General features: G+C 43.7%; 1 protein-coding gene across 1 annotated transcript; it reads right to left on the bottom strand.

The window, feature by feature from the left end:
* Window positions 1-838: 838 nt before the first annotated feature.
* LOC309553018 (C-reactive protein-like) lies at window positions 839-12,579 on the bottom strand (the record flags this gene model as incomplete). Its single annotated transcript, XM_082253920.1, has 2 exons — window positions 839-1,488; window positions 12,525-12,579. 2 exons carry the CDS (start codon window positions 12,577-12,579, stop codon window positions 839-841), a joined length of 705 nt encoding a protein of 234 aa, XP_082110046.1.
* Window positions 12,580-18,588: the final 6,009 nt, after the last annotated feature.

Here is an 18,588-nt window from a genome sequence, read left to right as displayed (position 1 = left end):
AATTTTTCCTACATTTTAATCAAATAAAAAAAAATATATATATATATTTTATAATAAAATAAAGGACTGACAGATTTCTAAAGGTTTTTTAGGTGTTAAGCTGGCCATATACCCATAGATTTCTTTTGTTTAGCTTGCTGGCTGAATAAAATAAATCTGACAGATAGATGGAGGAATCTCCAGCTGTGGCTATTGCATTCTGACAACCGACAAAATAACAAAACACCACCTGCAAAAAAAAATTATATATATATATATATATATATATATATATATATATATATATATATATTTCCAATAAAAGTGACCAAAAACACGCTTTTATTTAAATATAGGAGAAAAGGAGCAAAAAGAGAATATATTTTTTCTTCTTCCTTTTTCTGTTTTTGTTTTTCTTTTAGAATCTTTTTCTGTTTTTGATTTTCTTTATATAATAGAATTTTTTTTTTTCTGATTTGGATTTTCTTAAATGATCGAAAATGGGGTCTTAATAGTAAACACTATGTCATTGTATAATGGCTGAAGTGTGTGTTATACAGTTGTTGAAGGATAAGACTGTATGTTGTCATTATATTTTTTTTTTTTGGTGGTTGTATCTTACCCATAAAAATATTAGCAAGTGTATAATCACAAAACAAAAAAAAAATATTAGCAAGTGTCAATATTATTGTCACAGTACCACATTTTTCAATAACTTTTTGTTTATGCAAAAACAAAAAAAAAAGGAAAAAGAGAATTACACGACCCAACCCCTTGTCAGACAGCGCAGTCTGCAGATATGATTGTCATCGAATTTCCCCTTAAGAATATTCAGCAGAATTTCTAACTGTAAGGACTACTAACAAACAACAGATTCTTTGACTGTTGAGCCGGCACACTCCCAAGACTTACAATAGAGGTTGGGTTGAACCAGGACATTGCCTTTAATATCATAGTAAAGAGAGTTCCAGTTAATGTGATTTCCTTTGATATGCCCAGACATAACTCCTTTTATTTCATCTGGTGTCAAAGTATAATCCCACATATGGACATCACTTATTTCACCAACAAATGACTGACCAATATTAAAACCTCCCCCAAAATTGTCTTGGTCCTGTCCCAAAACTATACTTGCTTCGTCACCAATAGTCGACCCTTTCTTTACAACATTTCTTGGGTAGAGCTTCCCATTGACCCAAAGTTGCATCACCCCAGTGCTGGAGTCCCAAGCTGCACAGGTGTGCTTCCAGGCCAGTGTCTCTGGGTCTATCCTGAATGTTCTCTCCTCCTGGAGTGCATACATAATGACATTTGGTGATTTAGTTAAAATTAGGAAGGCATTGTCAACCCCGGATGCTGCCATAGAAAAGAGACAGTATTCTCGGGTAAGCTCTGTATAAGATCGAAGACAGATGGTGACGTTTTGTAATGACTTTTTTATCTCAGGTCTTAGTGTCACATGTGCTGAAGCACTTGGTGCTGGGAAGAGGAACACTTTTTCACTCATATCTAGGAAAAAAAAAAACAAAAAACAATAAAGCATAAGGTAAGCAATAATACAAAAAAAAGATATCATTCAGTAAATTGGATTTGCCTACGTTGTGCGATTGCGGAAAGCCTACCTTTAGCTTTGAGCGGATTATCACTGCAAGGGGCTAATTAACTCTGCACCATTACTTAGCATATGGGGAAGCTTTGGACTGCTTTCCATTCAAGTTGGTCAGTGCATTTAAATCAAGGCGTTTATTGAACTGTCAAGGCAGACCATAATTAGTGTACTATCGGGAGCTTGAACCTTATTTTTGTGTTTCAGCAACAGCTGAGTATCTCCATAGGACATAACTCCCCTGCCATTTTTTCCACAATCTTGGATAGTGATGGACGAACATCGGCCGTGGTGGTTCATGAATGTTAGCCACAAACTTTCTTAAATGTCCGCGAACCGCAAGTTCGCGGCAGGCCCCATTGACTTTAATGGGAGGCGAACTTTAAAAACCTTTAGGTCATATTTGCAGACACAAAAGATTTACTAGATGTGCACAAATAGTTCCAGCACATGGGCAATGTCATAACAGAAGTATTGCAATTGAAAGAGTTGCCCTATAATTTTTTTTTTTTTTTTTAACAGCAAAAAAATGTTGTTTTTTTTCCCTAAATCAGGCAGAACTGACAGTAGCCGGTAAATACATGTCAAATACATATAGGGTCCATTCACACATCTGTAAATCGGGTCCGCATCCATTCCACAATTTGGCGGAACATTTACAGACCCATTGATTTTCAATTCCAGTCTGAAAAATTAGGCATTCACAGGATAAAGAAGTAAGTGTCGGCCATAAAAGGCCCCAAAAATTTGCCCACATGCGTTTACCTGACAGCTAAGAACGCTGTATTCTGTGGCTGAAGGTACATTAGGCATTCACAGGATAAATAAGTATCGGCCATGAAAGGCCCCAAAAATTAGCCCACATGGGTTTACCTGACATCTAAGAACGTTGTATTCTGTGGCTGAAGGTACATTAGGCATTCACAGGATACAGAAGTAAGTATCGGCCACAAAAGGCCCCAAAAAATTAGCTCAAATGGGTTTACCTGGCAGCTAAGAACGTTGTATTCTGTGGCTGAAGGTACATTAGGCATTCACAGGATAAAAAAGTAAGTGTCGGCCAGTATAGGCCCAAAAAATTAGCCCACATGGGTTTACCTTATACCTAAGAACATTGTATCTTGTGGCTGAAGGTACATTAGGCATTCACAGGATAAAGAAGTAAGTGTTGGCCATAAAAGGCCCCAAAAATTAGCCCACATGGGTTTACCTGACAGCTAAGAACGTTGTATTCTGTGGCTGAAGGTACATTAGGCATTCACAGGATACAGAAGTAAGTGTCGGCCAGTATAGGCCCCAAAAATTAGCACACATGTGTTTACCTGACAGCTAAGAATGTTGTATTCTGTGGCTGGAGATACATTAGGCATTCACAGGATACAGAAGTAAGTGTCGGCTATAAAAGGCCCCAAAAATTAGGCATTCAATGGACAAGAAATGTCTTTTCTGCCGCTGTATTTACCGAAGACAAGGACCATGAATTGTTGTGGGTGGATGGCGGTCTGGCGGATATTTGTGGCCTGTCATGAGGAATTTAAATGAAACATGGTCTACTGGTCACATGTGTTGAATTCCTCAGAGATCCATGCCTCATTAATTTTTATAAATGTGAGGTAGTCTACACTGTCATGAGCTAGGCCAGTGCGCTTATCGGTCACGATCCCCCCTGCTGCGCTGAATGTCCTTTTGGACAGGACACTGGACGGGGGGCAAGCCAACAGTTCCATTACAAATTGTGCAAGCTCTGGCCAGAGGTCAAGCATATCCACCCAGTAGTCCAGGGGTTCATCACTCCTCAGAGCGTCCACATCGGCCATTAACCCGATGTATTCGGAAATCTGTCGGTCTAGGCATTCTCTGATCCTGGATCTGGAGTACAACTGTCGATGGGTCGGCTGAAAGAAGGATCTCATATCTGAAGTGAACAAGACATCTTCAAACCGCCCTCTTCTTGCAGGCGCTGTTGGATTGCTACCCACAACTGTCCTCTGTCAGCGCACGCAAAAGCAGAATGCAGCATTTCTCGCGGCAAGGCCTGGAAGTGCTGCATTTTGACCGCCCTCTGTGATGGTGGTAACATTTCCGCCATTTTTTGTTTGTACCGGGGGTCTAAGTACGTTGCCACCCAGTACTGGTCCTTGCCCTTTATGCTTTTTATACAGGGGTCCCCCTTAAAACACTGGAGCATGAAGGCCCCCATTCGCACTAAACTGAAAACGGTATAGTGGCCTTGCTCCAGCTCATCATCCAGGATAATGTCGTCCTCGTTCTCCTCCCCCCATCTACGGACAACACCAGGGATCCCAGACAGGTTTAAAGAATGCTCTTCTTGCTCCTCCTCATCCGTCCCGGCACCATCCTCCTCGGACTCCTCTTCAGACTCCTGTTGTTGACTTGCCTCAGATGGAATAGCACCCCCTGGGAATTCATCCAATATTGCGGCTTCCTCATCTTCCTGCTCCTGCTACTCGACGGCTTGATCAATGACACAACGTCATTGCACGCTCCAGAAAGAAGGCATAAGGTACAATGTCACTGATGGTGCCCTGGCCGTGACTGACCAGTTTGGTGACCTCATCAAATAGCCGCAAAAGTCTGCATGCGTCACGCATGAGCAGCCACTGGCGAGGTGAAAAAAACCCAAGCTCCCCAGAACCTGTCCTGCCGCAGAGTTCGTACAGGTAGTCATTAACCGCACGTTTCTGCGGGAGCAGCCTATCAAGCATATGTAACATTGAGTTCCATCGCATCGGGCAGTTACAAATAAGACGCCTGATGGGCATGTTGTGTTGCCGCTGAATGTCAGCAAGGCGAGCCATGGCTGTGTAAGATCTTCTGAAATGGCCCGAGATTTTCCTGGCCTGCCGCAAGACCTCCTGGACCCCAGGGTATTTGGCAATGAATCACTGCACTACCAAGTTCAGGACGTGTGCCAGTTCATGGCACGTGTGTTATTTTTCCCTGTTTCAGCGTGCTCAGCAGATTGGCACCATTGTCACACACTACTTTCCCAACTGTCAAATTGTACAGTGTCAGCCACTGATGTGCCTGTGAACGCAAAGCTGAAAGGAATGCAGGACCAGTGTGGCTCTTGGCTTCCAGGCACAATAGACGCAGCACAGCATGGCAACGTCTCACCTGGCATGTGGAATAGGTTCTGGGGATCTTGGGTGGCGCAGTGGAAGAGACGGTAGCAGCGGAAAAGGAGGAGTCAGCCAAGGAGGAGAGGGAGGATTGAGTAGGAGGAGGAGAAGAAAAGACAGGCCTGCATGCAATCCGTGGCGGTAAAACCAAATCTACACGGGTGCCATGGTTTACATGCTTGACGGCCGTCAGAAGTTTCACCCAGTGGGCTGTCAAAGTGAAATAAATTTCCTGCCCGTGTTTGCTAGAACATGTGTCTGTGGTCAGATGCATCTTGGCACCGACACTGTGTGCCAGAGATACATTTACTTGCCGCTGAACATGGCCATACAGCTCTGGAATGCCCTTCTGCAAGAAATGTTTCCTGCCTGGGACCTTCCATTGTGGTGTTCCAATGGCCACAAATTTCCGAAAGGCCTCCGAGTCCACCAGTTGATATGGCAGTAGTTGGCGGGGTATCAGTTCCGACAAGCCAGCAGTCAAACATTGGGCAAGAGGGTTATCCGGGGTCATCATTTTTTTACGCTCCAACATTTGGGCCACAAAAGCCTGCCTTTTTCCAGAACAACATGAGGACAGCATGATGGAAGGTGGAGTGGAGGACAATTGTGAGGAGAGAGGAGAAGGAGTAGAGGCAGGACGGTGAGAGCCTGGAGTGTGGCTTTGTGGGTTCTGACAGCATTGCTCCCACTGGGCTCAGTGATGGGAGTTCAGGTGTCTTCTTAAGGCAGTCATCCCTAGGTGAGTATTGGGCTTACCACAACTTATGCGTTGACTCCAAAGGCTGCAAATGGCAACACTGTTGTCAGTAGCGGACACAGTAAAAAAAGGCAACACTGCGGAACCATGTGCCTGAGTCCTGGGAGCGCCAGATGTGACTGTACATGGTTGATGTTTCGCTCCTGATACATTTGCAGTCTGCTTTGTCCCTCCTGTACAATGCAAGTTCCGCCTGCTTCTCCTCCCTATCTGCTGGTCCGTCTCTCCCTCTGAACTCCCCTCCTCTTCCTCTCTTGTGGCCACCCATGTGACGTCCATAGATACGTCATCATCCACATCCCCTTCCCCACCACTAACATTTGAGATCTCGGAGTAGGCAGCAACAGCAGGGACCAACCTCCTTGGGCTGATCTGGGTACTCTCGTCAGACTACTGAGTGGCGGCTGTTGCTACCTCCTCTTCCTGGTCCGATGCCAACAATGGCTGCGCATCGCAAATGTCTTGTGATGAATCGGAAAATAATTCCAGTGACTCAAGCGGAGGGTATATGGTGGTGGTGCTGGTGGTGTTGTCTTTGGGGGTGCACACAGCAGAGAGTGAAGAGGGTGCACATAGAGAGAATGAGGAGGGTGCAGAAGAGGAAGGCTGAGTGAGCCACTCAACCAAGTCTGGTGCGTACTTTGACGTAATCGAACGCACCTTCTGTAACTTCACACTTTGGCTCCGGCCTACTGCTCCTGCCCTACCCCTACCACCCCTGCGTAAGGGCCTACCTCTTCCTCTGCCTGTCATTTTTTACATTACCCTGTGACAAAAGTCTCTAGAGAAGCGCAGTATATGTGGAAGAAGGTATATAACACCCCGCTTCAATCTGTGGTATTGGGGGGCCACAGGTTTATCACACCAGTTCTACAAATAATTGGCCAGTAACTGTTGTCACTGTGTGTAGCACAATTAACGCAGCAAAAGAGGCCAAATTTTTGCAGGACTAAAATACACTCTTATAAAAGTATACTGTTAAATAACAAACCACTTCAATATGTGGTATTGGGGGGCCACTGGTCTATCACACCAGTTGTACAAAAAATTGGCCAGTACGTTTGGCACTGTGTGTAGCAGAGTTAATGCAGCAAAAGAGGCAATATTGTTGCAGGACACAAATACACTTATAAAAGTATACTCAGATAACACCCCACTTCAATATGTGGTATTGGGGGGCCACTGGTTTATTACACCAGTTGTACAAAAAATTGGCCAGTATGTTTGGCACTGTGTGTAGCAGAGTTAACGCAGCAAAAGATGCAATATTGTTGCAGGACACAAATACACTTATAAAAGTATACTCTGATAACACCCCACTTCAATATGTGGTATTAGGGGGGGGGGGAGGCACTGGTCTATCACACCAGTTCTACAAAAAATTGGCCGGTGAATTTGGCACTGTGTGTAGCAGAGTTAATGCAGCAAAAGAGGCAATATTGTTGCAGGACACAAATACACTTAGACAAGTATACTCAGATAAAACCCCACTTCAATATGTGGTATTGGGGGGCCACTGGTTTATCACACCAGTTCTACAAATAATTGGCCAGTAACTGTTGTCACTGTGTGTAGCACATTTACCGCAGCAAAAGAGGCCAAATTTTTGCAGGACTAAAATACACTCTTATAAAAGTATACTGTTAAATAACACCCCACTTCAATATGTGGTATTGGGTGGCCACTGGTTTATCACACCAGTTGTAAAAAAAATTGGCCAGTGAGTTTGGCACTGTGTGTATCAGAGTTAACGCAGCAAAAGAGGCAATATTGTTGCAGGACACAAATACACTTAGACAAGTATACTCAGATAACACTCCACTTCAATATGTGGGATTAGGGGGCCACTGGTCTATCACACCAATTTTACAAAAAATTGGCCAGTACGTTTGGCACTGTGTGTAGCAGAGTTAACGCAGAAAAAGAGGCAATATTGTTGCAGGACACAAATACACTTATAAACGTATAATTAGATAACACCCCACTTCAATATGTGGTATTGGGGGGCCACTGGTCTATCACACCAGTTCTACAAAAAAATGGCCAGAAAGTTTGGCACTGTGTGTAGCACAGTTAACGCAGCAAAAGAGGGAATATTTTTGCAGGACTAAAATACACTGTTATAAAAGTATACTATTAAATAACACCCCACTTTAATATGTGGTATTGGGGGGCCACTGGTCTATCACACCAGTTGTACAAAAAATTGGCCAGTAAGTTTGGCACTGTGTGTAGCAGAGTTAACGCAGCAAAAAGGCAATATTTTTGCAGGACACAAATACACCTATAAAAGTATACTCAGATAACACCCCACTTCAATATGTGGTATTGGGGGGCCACTGGTCTATCACACCAGTTATAATACTTTAAAAGTGCTTTTTTCACTGTTTGTAGTATTGCTGCAGAAATGGTCAACACACCAGTCACAATGCTGCACAGTGCACAATGCAAATCCACTATAATATGCTTTCTATATTAGAAAGTATATTATAAGTGTATTACACCCCTATATAGTGCACTGCACACCTATAAAAAATACCAGCCCTTAAAATGACTTTTGTGGACCTTAACAGAGCGATTTGTGCCACTGACGATCTGTCCCTGGTGCACACAGCAAACCTCTCCCTACACTGACAGAAAAGACAGTACACCTTTACCAAACACCAGCCCTTAAAAGGACTTTTGTGGACCTTAACAGAGCGATTTGTGTCACTGACAGTCTGTCCCTGCGGCACACAGCCAACCTCTCCCTACATTGACAAAAAGCAGAATGTGAAATGGCCGCCAGCTCAGGTCTATTTATAAGGTAGGGGGTATGTCCATGTGCTGAAATGTTTCAATTGGCTGTCCCGTTCCACCTGATAGCTGTGTCATGGGTCAAAGTTCTCCCCAATGTAAACTAATATGGCCACCGCGAACAACGCCATATGTTCTCAAAATCGGTGGGCTGCGAACATGCAAAGTTTGCCGCAAACCGACCTCCGGGTGAACCGCAAGGCCATCTCTAATCTGGGACTGGCTATAAGCGTTATTCCATCTTTGATTCCATCATGATCAATATCTTTTAGCTTTCTTTTGCTTGTCCATGGATTGATGTATTTGGGGACCAGTGTCACGTACCTGAAAGGATACTGAATTGACGAGGTCGGCCTCTCTTATATCTGCCGCCCAGGCCCCACTGAGGATGAGACAGAGGGTGCCAAGGGGCAGGAGGGACATGAGTGCCTGTCGGTGTTGATTGCAGAGCCTGCACAAGGGAATGCGACTCTGAGGAGGCTGTGGAACCAGAGAAGCAGGAAGAGCAGTTATGTTCAGAGGACTGGTCCAGACTAATGCTTATGCTGATGGTTCAGGATAGGCTGCTTGTCAGGATTCCGGAAGCTAGAACATACAGCAATGTATGGGGCTGGTGCAGCAGACAGCCAGGCAAGCACTCGAGCAGCTCCGAGAGCCAGGATCAGAGGCAGGAACACAGTCTCAGGAATAGCTGGGGTCATCAACAGGCGGGCAGCAAGGTACCAAGCAATATGCAGAGCCAAAGTCAGGAACGGAGCCAGGTCAAGGTTAACAGAAAGGCAGAAGCGGAATCCAAGGTCAAGTCAAGAACGCGTCAGGTCAGCAACGGGGGGGGGGGAAGCATACAGGAACACTCAGGACACAGGGTACAGCTGAAGATCAGTCAGCAAAGGAAATGGGAATGAGCTCCCTTTAAATAGCTCGTCTGGCGCCAAGAGCAATCGTGCGCGCGCGCATTCGTATGCGCATTCGCTAATTCTCGTGCGCATGCGTATGCCTGTTAGCCATTCTTCTGGAAATACCCTGCGCATGCGCATATTTATGCGCCAGACATCTCACCAGGTTCAATAAGTATTAGGGGTTGTCCCTTGATATGGAATAATTGATGCAAATACCATTTATCCATTTACAACTAAAGGGTTTGATGCTGTTCACCGGCGGTATGTGAGAGGAGTATGAAAGGGGCCCATTTGAATGCACTCACTTAGACGATATTGTCTATGTGGTTTTACATGAGGTGTTTGGGAGCATATTTTTACCATATTTTTTCAATAAAGAAACTTTTTTTCACTTTGCACCGTTGTTAGTTCTCCTTAACAACGACTTTTCCAGCGGGGGGGGGGGGGGGGGCCTTAGGGGCCTCCCTGTTTTTTCTTTCCTTATGGATTCAATTTAGTTGTGGAGGTACCCAGTCCTAAATAGGATGTAGCGATGATGCCATTCAACCTTTCCCATTCTTTCCAATTTGAATGGGTTTAGGCCACTGTTTTTTTTATTTTTTTTTATTTTCATGACCCCCTCGGTTACTGTAAGTGGCTACTATATTTGAATAAATTGCCTTATATAGTGCACCATGAAGATCTCTTTCTTTTATTACATCTGTGAGGCAAATACTACCCATACATTTTAAGAGATCTTGTGATCTATTGAAGCGCATTATCTTCTCCTTCAAGTCCATTGCACACAGTGGTGGATTGTTCAGATTGAGCACCTGACGGCACTTTTGTTTGGAATATCAATGGATCACAGTACTTCATCTTTGAACTTTTTATCTTATGGTGACTCACCATTTTTACACCGGACTTTCATAGCACTATTTAGTGTGGATATGTTTGAAGTGGCTCTCACTGTTTCTATTTATTTTTAAGTGTTGGACTCTATGTTTACCGTATTTATATATGGGATTTACAATTACTGACATGTTGACATTTTTGGGAAGAGGCACCATTTTTTTTATTGTATTTTTTATGTGATGAGTTACCCATTTCTATTCTTTTATCACGTAGAGATTTAGCGCCGCTCCATTTACTGAATTACCGTATATACTGACGGTGTATGTGGTGACACTACAAGGATTGGCAGCTTTATCCACTATTCATTTATTATATAATGTTTTTCTCACTTTTATCAGTTTTTCTTTATTATCATACACACCTGGTAACGCATTTGTTTTTTTTTTTTTTAGATTATTCCAACCTACTGTATATGACTAAACGTGGAACTACTCTAAATCGTGGAGCTCAGGTGTTGCAAGTGGTCTTCAAACTGTGGCCTTGAGGCCGGATGCGGCCCTTTGCTTGCTTTTACCTGGCCCTTGGGGCATTATTCCCCCCACTGTCAGCAATCAACGATGGGACACTATTCCTCCCACTGACATCAAGGGTGGGGCACTATTACTACCACTGACACCAATAATGGGGCACTATTCCTCCCAATGATACCAATAATGGTGCACTATACCTCCCATTGATACCAATGATGGGGTACTATTAATCCCATTGATACCAATGATGGGGCACTATTACTAGCACTGACATCAATGATGGGGCACTTTTACTAGCACTGACATCAATGATGGGGCACTATTACTAGCACTGACATCAATGATGGGGCGCTATTCCTTCCATTGATAACACCGATGGGGCTTTATTAATCCCATTAATACCGATAATGGGGCACTATTACTAGCACTGACATCAATGATGGGGCACTATTCCTCCCATTGATACCACCGATGGGGCTCTATTAATCCCATTAATACCAATGATGGGGCACTATTACTAGCACTGACATCAATGATGGGGCACTATTCCTCCCATTGATAACACCGATGGGGCTCTATTAATCCCATTAATACCAATAATGGGGTACTATTACTAGCACTGACCTCAATGATGGGGCACTATTCCTCCCATTGATACCACCGATGGGGCTCTATTAATCCCATTAATACCAATGACAGGGCACTATTACTAGAGCTGACACCGATTATGGGATACTATTCCTCCCATTGATACCAACGATGGGGCTCTATTAATCCCATTAATACCAATGATGGGGCACTATTACTACCTCTGATCCCAACGATGGTGCACTATTCCTCACATTGATACAAATGATGGCACATTATTCCTCCCATTGATACCAACAAGGGGGCACTATTATTAAGACTGATACCAATGATGGCGCACTATTCCTCCCATTGATACCAATGATGGCGCACTATTCCTCCCATTGATATCAACAATGGATCACTATTACTACCACTGATACTAATGATGGGGTACAATTCTTCTCATTGATACCAATGATGGGGCACTATGCCTCCCACCGATACCAGTAACGGGGCACTATTACTCCCCCTAATACCAATCATGGGGAATTTTTTACTCCCACTGAAACCAGGACATTTCCTTCTCCCACTTCTCCCCTTTTCTGTTCCAGCATGACTGTGCCCAAAGCCAGATCCATAAAGACATAGGTTAACCAATTTGGTGTGAGAGAATTTCAACAAGCCCTGACCTCAACTCAACTGAAAACCCTTGATGTTGTTTAGCTACCAGATTGATATCTTCTCCAAAAAAGGCACTACGATTATGTGTTGGTTTGTGTCTGCTTGCATTGTTTTTGCCTATTTTAGAATCAAGTGACCTATGATCACTGTTCCTGCTATAGGGATTTTTTTTTTTTAAAGTTTTGCTTTGTGTGGTTAATATCCTTATCTTCATCCAGTCTTCCAATAGGTCACATTGTGCCATTGTGGCTACATACTTAGTACAAAACTTACACCTTTGATATTGATATTTTTTATTATATGTGTCTTTTTTAAATTTCTGCTACTTTGTGTTTCTCATGGCGATTACCACCTGACTTTCGGCCATTAACCAGCCATTTTTGACTGTAATAGGCGATTGTATACATTTTTGGTTTCTTTATCCTGTTTGTATGATTTGAACAGTGATAAAACCTCTTCAAAAAATATTGGGAAAAAAAAAAAACCTTTGAAATGAATTAGAACTCTAATGGCAAACCAGGTCGTCTCAAAAAATGCATATAGTAAACTAGCTGTAAAGAGGGCAATCTAATGTAAATTGGGCTACTATTAAATATAACTCAGAAGCTAAAAGACCCATGCGTTTGTAAAAACCACAAGAGTCGATTCAGCTAGTGATGTTGGACACGATTTTAGGTTCCCCTATCTTCCATCTTATGACACATAATAATAGGCTGTAGAACCTACCTTCACAGGAAAGTGTCCCCACAATGGATGCTAACAGCAGGATAGATAACTTCATCCTCCTGAAATGAATACACAAGGATTTAAAATAAATCACTCAAACCACAGCCAGCATGTAAAATGTTACAGCTTATCTGTGTTCCCCTGTACAGGGCAAAGTAGTATGTGTGCATTGCTATCTTCTTCATAGGAGCACATAATGATTATTGATGAGCTGAACTGCCCTGGGTTCAGTTTGAGCAGGGATCAGTGAATTTCAAAGAAGTTCAGATCCTGAACTTGAACCCCATTGAAATCAAAGGGAGCCAAATCTTTTAAATGAAAAAATGCTCATTTTCTGGGCAAACAGACCCAAAGGTCCTCTTAAATACATAGAAGACCCTTTTTTTTTTCTTTGTAAATATCAATTTTGTTGTAGTGCAATTTACAGTAAAACACAATTGTGTAGAGACCACCCTAAAATGCATACCAGATCCTGCAAATCTGGCATAGATTTTAAGGGGGTACCTCTCACAAAAAAAAAAGAAAACAAACAAAAACAATGCACAAGGACCCCAGGAGATCAGACACCAGACGTGAAGGGAAAGACATTGATTTCCTTGGGGACCTCAGGCATTTCTTTTTTCCTTATTCTGTCCACTGTCTCTGGTACTCCTCTCCCACAAAAACTGCCCACTGTCATCCCTTCACACTCCTCTCCTGCACATATTACCCACTGTCATCCCCTCCGCACTCCTCTCCTGTACATACTGCTCACTGTCATCCCTCCACACTCCTCTCCTGTACATACTGCCCACTGTCATACGCTCCACACTCCTCTCCTGTACATACTGCCCACTGTCATCCCTTCACACTCCTCTCCTGCACATATTACCCACTGTCATCCCCTCCACACTCCTCTCCTGTACATACCGCCCAATGTCATCTCCTCCACACTCCTCTCCTGTACATACTGCTCACTGTCATCCCTCCACACTCCTCTCCTGTACATACTGCCCACTGTCATCCCCTCCACACTCCTCTCCTGTACATACGACCCACTGTCATCCCTCCACACTCCTCTCCTATACATAATGCCCACTGTCATCCCCTTAACACTCTTCTACCATACATATTGCCCACTGTCATTACCTCCACACTCCTTTCCTGTACATATGGCTCACTGTCATCCCTCCACGCTCCTCTCCTGTACATACCGCCCACTGTCATCCCCTCCACACTGTCATCCCTCCACACACCTCTCCTGTACATACTGCCCACTGTCATCCCTCCACACTCCTCTCCTGTACATACTGCTCACTGTCATCTCCTCCACACTCCTCTCCTGTACATACTGCCCATTGTCATCCCCTCAACATTCCACTCCTGTACATATTGCCCACTGTCATCCCCTCCACACTCCTCTCCTGTACATACTGTCCACTGTCATCCCTCCACACTCCTCTCCTGTACATAATGCCCACTGTCATCCCCTTAACACTCTTCTACCATACATATTGCCCACTGTCATTACCTCCACACTCCTTTCCTGTACATATGGCTCACTGTCATCCCTCCACGCTCCTCTCCTGTACATACCGCCCACTGTCATCCCCTCCACACTGTCATCCCTCCACACACCTCTCCTGTACATACTGCCCACTGTCATCCCTCCACACTCCTCTCCTGTACATACTGCTCACTGTCATCTCCTCCACACTCCTCTCCTGTACATACTGCCCATTGTCATCCCCTCAACATTCCACTCCTGTACATATTGCCCACTGTCATCCCCTCCACACTCCTCTCCTGTACATACTGTCCACTGTCATCCCTCCACACTCCTCTCCTGTACATAATGCCCACTGTCATCCCCTTAACACTCTTCTACCATACATATTGCCCACTGTCATTACCTCCACACTCCTTTCCTGTACATATGGCTCACTGTCATCACTCAACACTCCTCTCCTGTACATACTGCCCACTGTCATCCCATCCACACTTCTCTCCTGTACATACTTCCCACTATCATCCCCTCCACACTCCTCTCCTGTACATACTGCCCACTATCATCCCCTCCACACTCCTCTCCTGTATATACTGCTCACTGTCATCCCTCCACATTCCTCTCCTGTACATACTGCCCACTGTCATCACTCAACACTCCTCTCCTGTACATACTGCCCACTATCATCCCCTCCACACTCCTCTCCTGTACACACTTCCCACTATCATCCCCTCCACACTCCTCTCCTGTACATACTGCTCACTGTCATCCCTCCACACTCCTCTCCTGTACATACTGCTCACTGTCATCCCCTCCACACTCCTCTCCTGTACATACTGCCCACTGTCATACCCTCCACACTCCTCTCCTGTACATACTGCTCACTGTCATCCCTTTCACACTCCTCTCCTGTACATACTGCTCACTGTCATCCCCTCCACACTCCTCTCCTGTACATACTGCCCACTGTCATACCCTCCACACTCCTCTCCTGTACATACTGTCATCACTGTCATCCCCTCCACACTCCTCTCCTGTACATACTGCCTACTGTCATCCCTCCACACTCCTCTCCTGTACATACTGCCCACTGTCATCCCCTCCACACTCCTCTCCTATACATACTGCCCACTATCATCCCCTCCACACTCCTCTCCTGTACATACTGCCCACTGTCATCCCCTCCACACTCCTCTCCTGTACATACTGCCCACTATCATCCCCTCCACACTCCTCTCCTGTACATACTGCCCACTGTCATCCCCTCCACACTCCTCTCCTGTACATACGGCCCAATGTCATCCCTCCACACTCCTCTCCTGTACATACTGCTCACTGTCATCCCCTCCACACTCCTCTCCTGTACATACTGCCCACTGTCATCCCCTCCACACTCCTCTCCTGTACATACTGCCCACTGTCATCCCTACACACTCCTCTCCTGTACATACTGCCCACTGTCATCCCTCCACACTCCTCTCCTGTACATACTGCCCACTGTCATCCCCTCCACACTCCTCTCCTGTACATACTGCCCACTGTCATCCCCTCCACACTCCTCTCCTGTACATACTGCCCACTGTCATCCTCTCCACACTCCTCTCCTGTACATACTGCCCACTGTCATCCCTCCACACTCCTCTCCTGTACATACTGCCACTGTCATCCCTCCACACTCCTCTCCTGTACATACTGCCCACTGTCATCCCTCCACACTCCTCTCCTGTACATACTGCCCACTGTCATCCCTCCACACTCCTCTCCTGTGCATGCTGTCTAGCCTTAGTGAATATACATCAAATCTTTTTTATATACCTTCTCTTCTTTATGTGTGATTCCTCCAATCTGTTCTTTCTCTCTCTCGTCCTTTTCAGAACTCTGCATGTCCTCAGGACATGTTATCTGTTTTTATATGGTAGGTTTCATAGAAACATTGCTCAGAAACAGTAGATGTTGGAGAAGCTATCGCCCGGCCATCAGTTAATCAAATACAATAAACTTTTACTGTGCCATTTATTCCTACTTTATGATCCTAATATTTATCACATATATATATATATATATATATATATATATATATATATAATCACAGTTTTCAATCACAGTTCTTAATATTTATATGTAAGCAGAATGTTGAAGCTTAAAGTAAATGTTTGCAATTTCCTTTAGCAACGTTTGGTTACCTTGTTGGTTCAATGTGACGCGCATGCAGAAAAAAAATGTATACTTATCAGAGATAAAAGGCAAATTCGCTTATACAGTAAAACCTTGGATTGCGAGCATAATTTTTCCAGGAAACATGCTTGTAATCCAAAGCACTCGTATATCAAATTGAATTTCCCCATAAGAATTAATATAAACTCAGATGATTCGTTCCACAACCATTTATTCATAAATCCTTCAGTTTATAGTCCATATAAAAGATTATAGCAATGTGATAAGTTGTGTAACCATAAAATGTCCATCCACAAATGGAGCCTCCACAAGGGGATTAGAAGCAAAATCCAGCAGGAGTATAAAAGAGAAGAGAGTCGCCTCTAAGTGTAGCAATATGGTTACATTTAATGAAGGTTCAACATTTAGCAACTCACATGGTTGATGATTAAAAGGCACATCTAAATATGCAGGCATCCGGGGTAAACCTGTCCACATAGAACATCCTCCTCACCAACGGCTCTCACCGCTGTCAGTCTGCAATCATGACTAGGGATGATCGAACTTTTCAAAAGTTCGGTTCGGCCAGAACATCCGAACTTCCCGAAAGTTTGGCCCGGATTTCAGAACCCCATTGAAATCAATGGGACCCGAACTTCGGTAATCAAAAAACACCATTTTGAAGCCCTAAAACCCAACAAATGCCCCTAAAAAGTACCTAGGGTTCTGGGTCATACCCCAGGGACTATTAATCACACAAAAAAAAAAGGTTCTTAAAAATTGTCATTTTTGATAGAGAGCCAATTATTGGAAAAAAAAAAAATTCTTTGGATTTAGTATCTGGGGTGTCTAAAAAGTGTACCTGTGAAGTTTCAGCTCTGTAGCATGTCCAGAACCAGAAAAAAAAAGATTGTTTGTATTTTTTCACTTATAGAACAGGTTAGTGGCTTCTCGCTTTTCACATCTTGCCGGTTTAATAGCAGGCGTTTTTTTGGGCATTTTTTGGGTTCTTTGGAGGCAGGAAAAACATCTGAACTTGTGTATACGGGTATATATACCACTATACAGAAGTTCAGATGTTTTGCCTGCCTCTAAAGAACCCAAAAAAATGCCCAAAAAAACGCTTGCTACTAAACCGGCAAGATGTGAAAAGCGAGAAGCCTCTAACCTGTTCTATAATTGCACTAATACAAATTATCTTTTTTTTATGGTTCTGGACATGCTACAGAGCTGAAACTTCACAGGTACACCTTTTAGACCCCCCAGACACAAAATCACACAAAAAAAGTTCTTAAAAATTGTCATTTTTGATAGAGAGCCAATTATTGAAAAAAAAAAAAAATTATTTGGATTTAGTATCTGGGGGGTCTAAAAAGTGTACCTGTGAAGCTTCAGCTCTGTAGCATGCCCAGAACCATAAAACAAGATAATTTTTCAGTAGAACAGGGATGGTGATACCCTCCTTTTACACCTATATGATCTTTGTTCTCTGGTTCTGGACATGCTACAGAGCTGAAACTTCACAGGTACACCTTTTAGACCCCCCAGACACAAAATCACACAAAAAAAGTTCTTAAAAATTGTCATTTTTGATAGAGAGCCAATTATTGAAAAAATTAAAAAAAAAAATTTAAAAAAATTTCTTTCGATTTAGTATCTGGGGGGGTCTAAAAAGTGTACCTGTGAAGTTTCAGCTCTGTAGCATGTCCAGAACCATAAAAAAAGATTGTTTGTATTAGAACACTTATAGAACAGGTTAGTGGTAGTGATGTCGCAAACATAAACTTTAATATTCGCGAACGGCGAACGCGAACTTTCGCAAATGTTCGCGAACCGGCGAACCGCCATAGACTTCAATAGGCAGGCGAATTTTAAAACCCACAGGGACTCTTTCTGGCCACAATAGTGATGGAAAAGTTGTTTCAAGGGGACTAACACCTGGACTGTGGCATGCCGGAGGGGGATCCATGGCAAAACTCCCATGGAAAATTACGTAGTTGACGCAGAGTCGGGTTTTATTCCATAAAGGGCATAAATCACCTAACATTCCTAAATTGTTTGGAATAACGTGCTTTAAAACATCCAGTGTGCTTATACGATCAGGTATGATGTTGTATCGATCAGGTAGTGTAAGGGTTATGCCCGCTTCACAGTGACAGACCAAACTCCCCGTTTACCGCACCGCAAACAACCGCAAACAGACCAGAACCGATCCAAAATGGGACAGGAACTGAGCTTTAAGGGTTAGGGTTAGGGTTAGAGGGTTAGGGTTAGGTTTAGTGTTAGGGGATAGGGTTAGGGTTATGGTGAGATACTTAGGGTTAGAGTTAGTAACCCTACCCCTACGCCTCTAACCCTACCCGTCTAACCCTAAGCACTAAAAATAACCCTAACCCTAGCCCTAACCCTAATTCTATTTTTTTT

Source organism: Pelophylax lessonae (genome assembly GCF_965119305.1).
Source record: "Pelophylax lessonae genome assembly, chromosome: 4".
Lineage (NCBI taxonomy): Eukaryota > Metazoa > Chordata > Amphibia > Anura > Ranidae > Pelophylax > Pelophylax lessonae.
The sequence above is the reverse complement of the archived record's forward strand: the minus strand, read 5'-3'. Positions and strand labels throughout refer to the sequence as shown.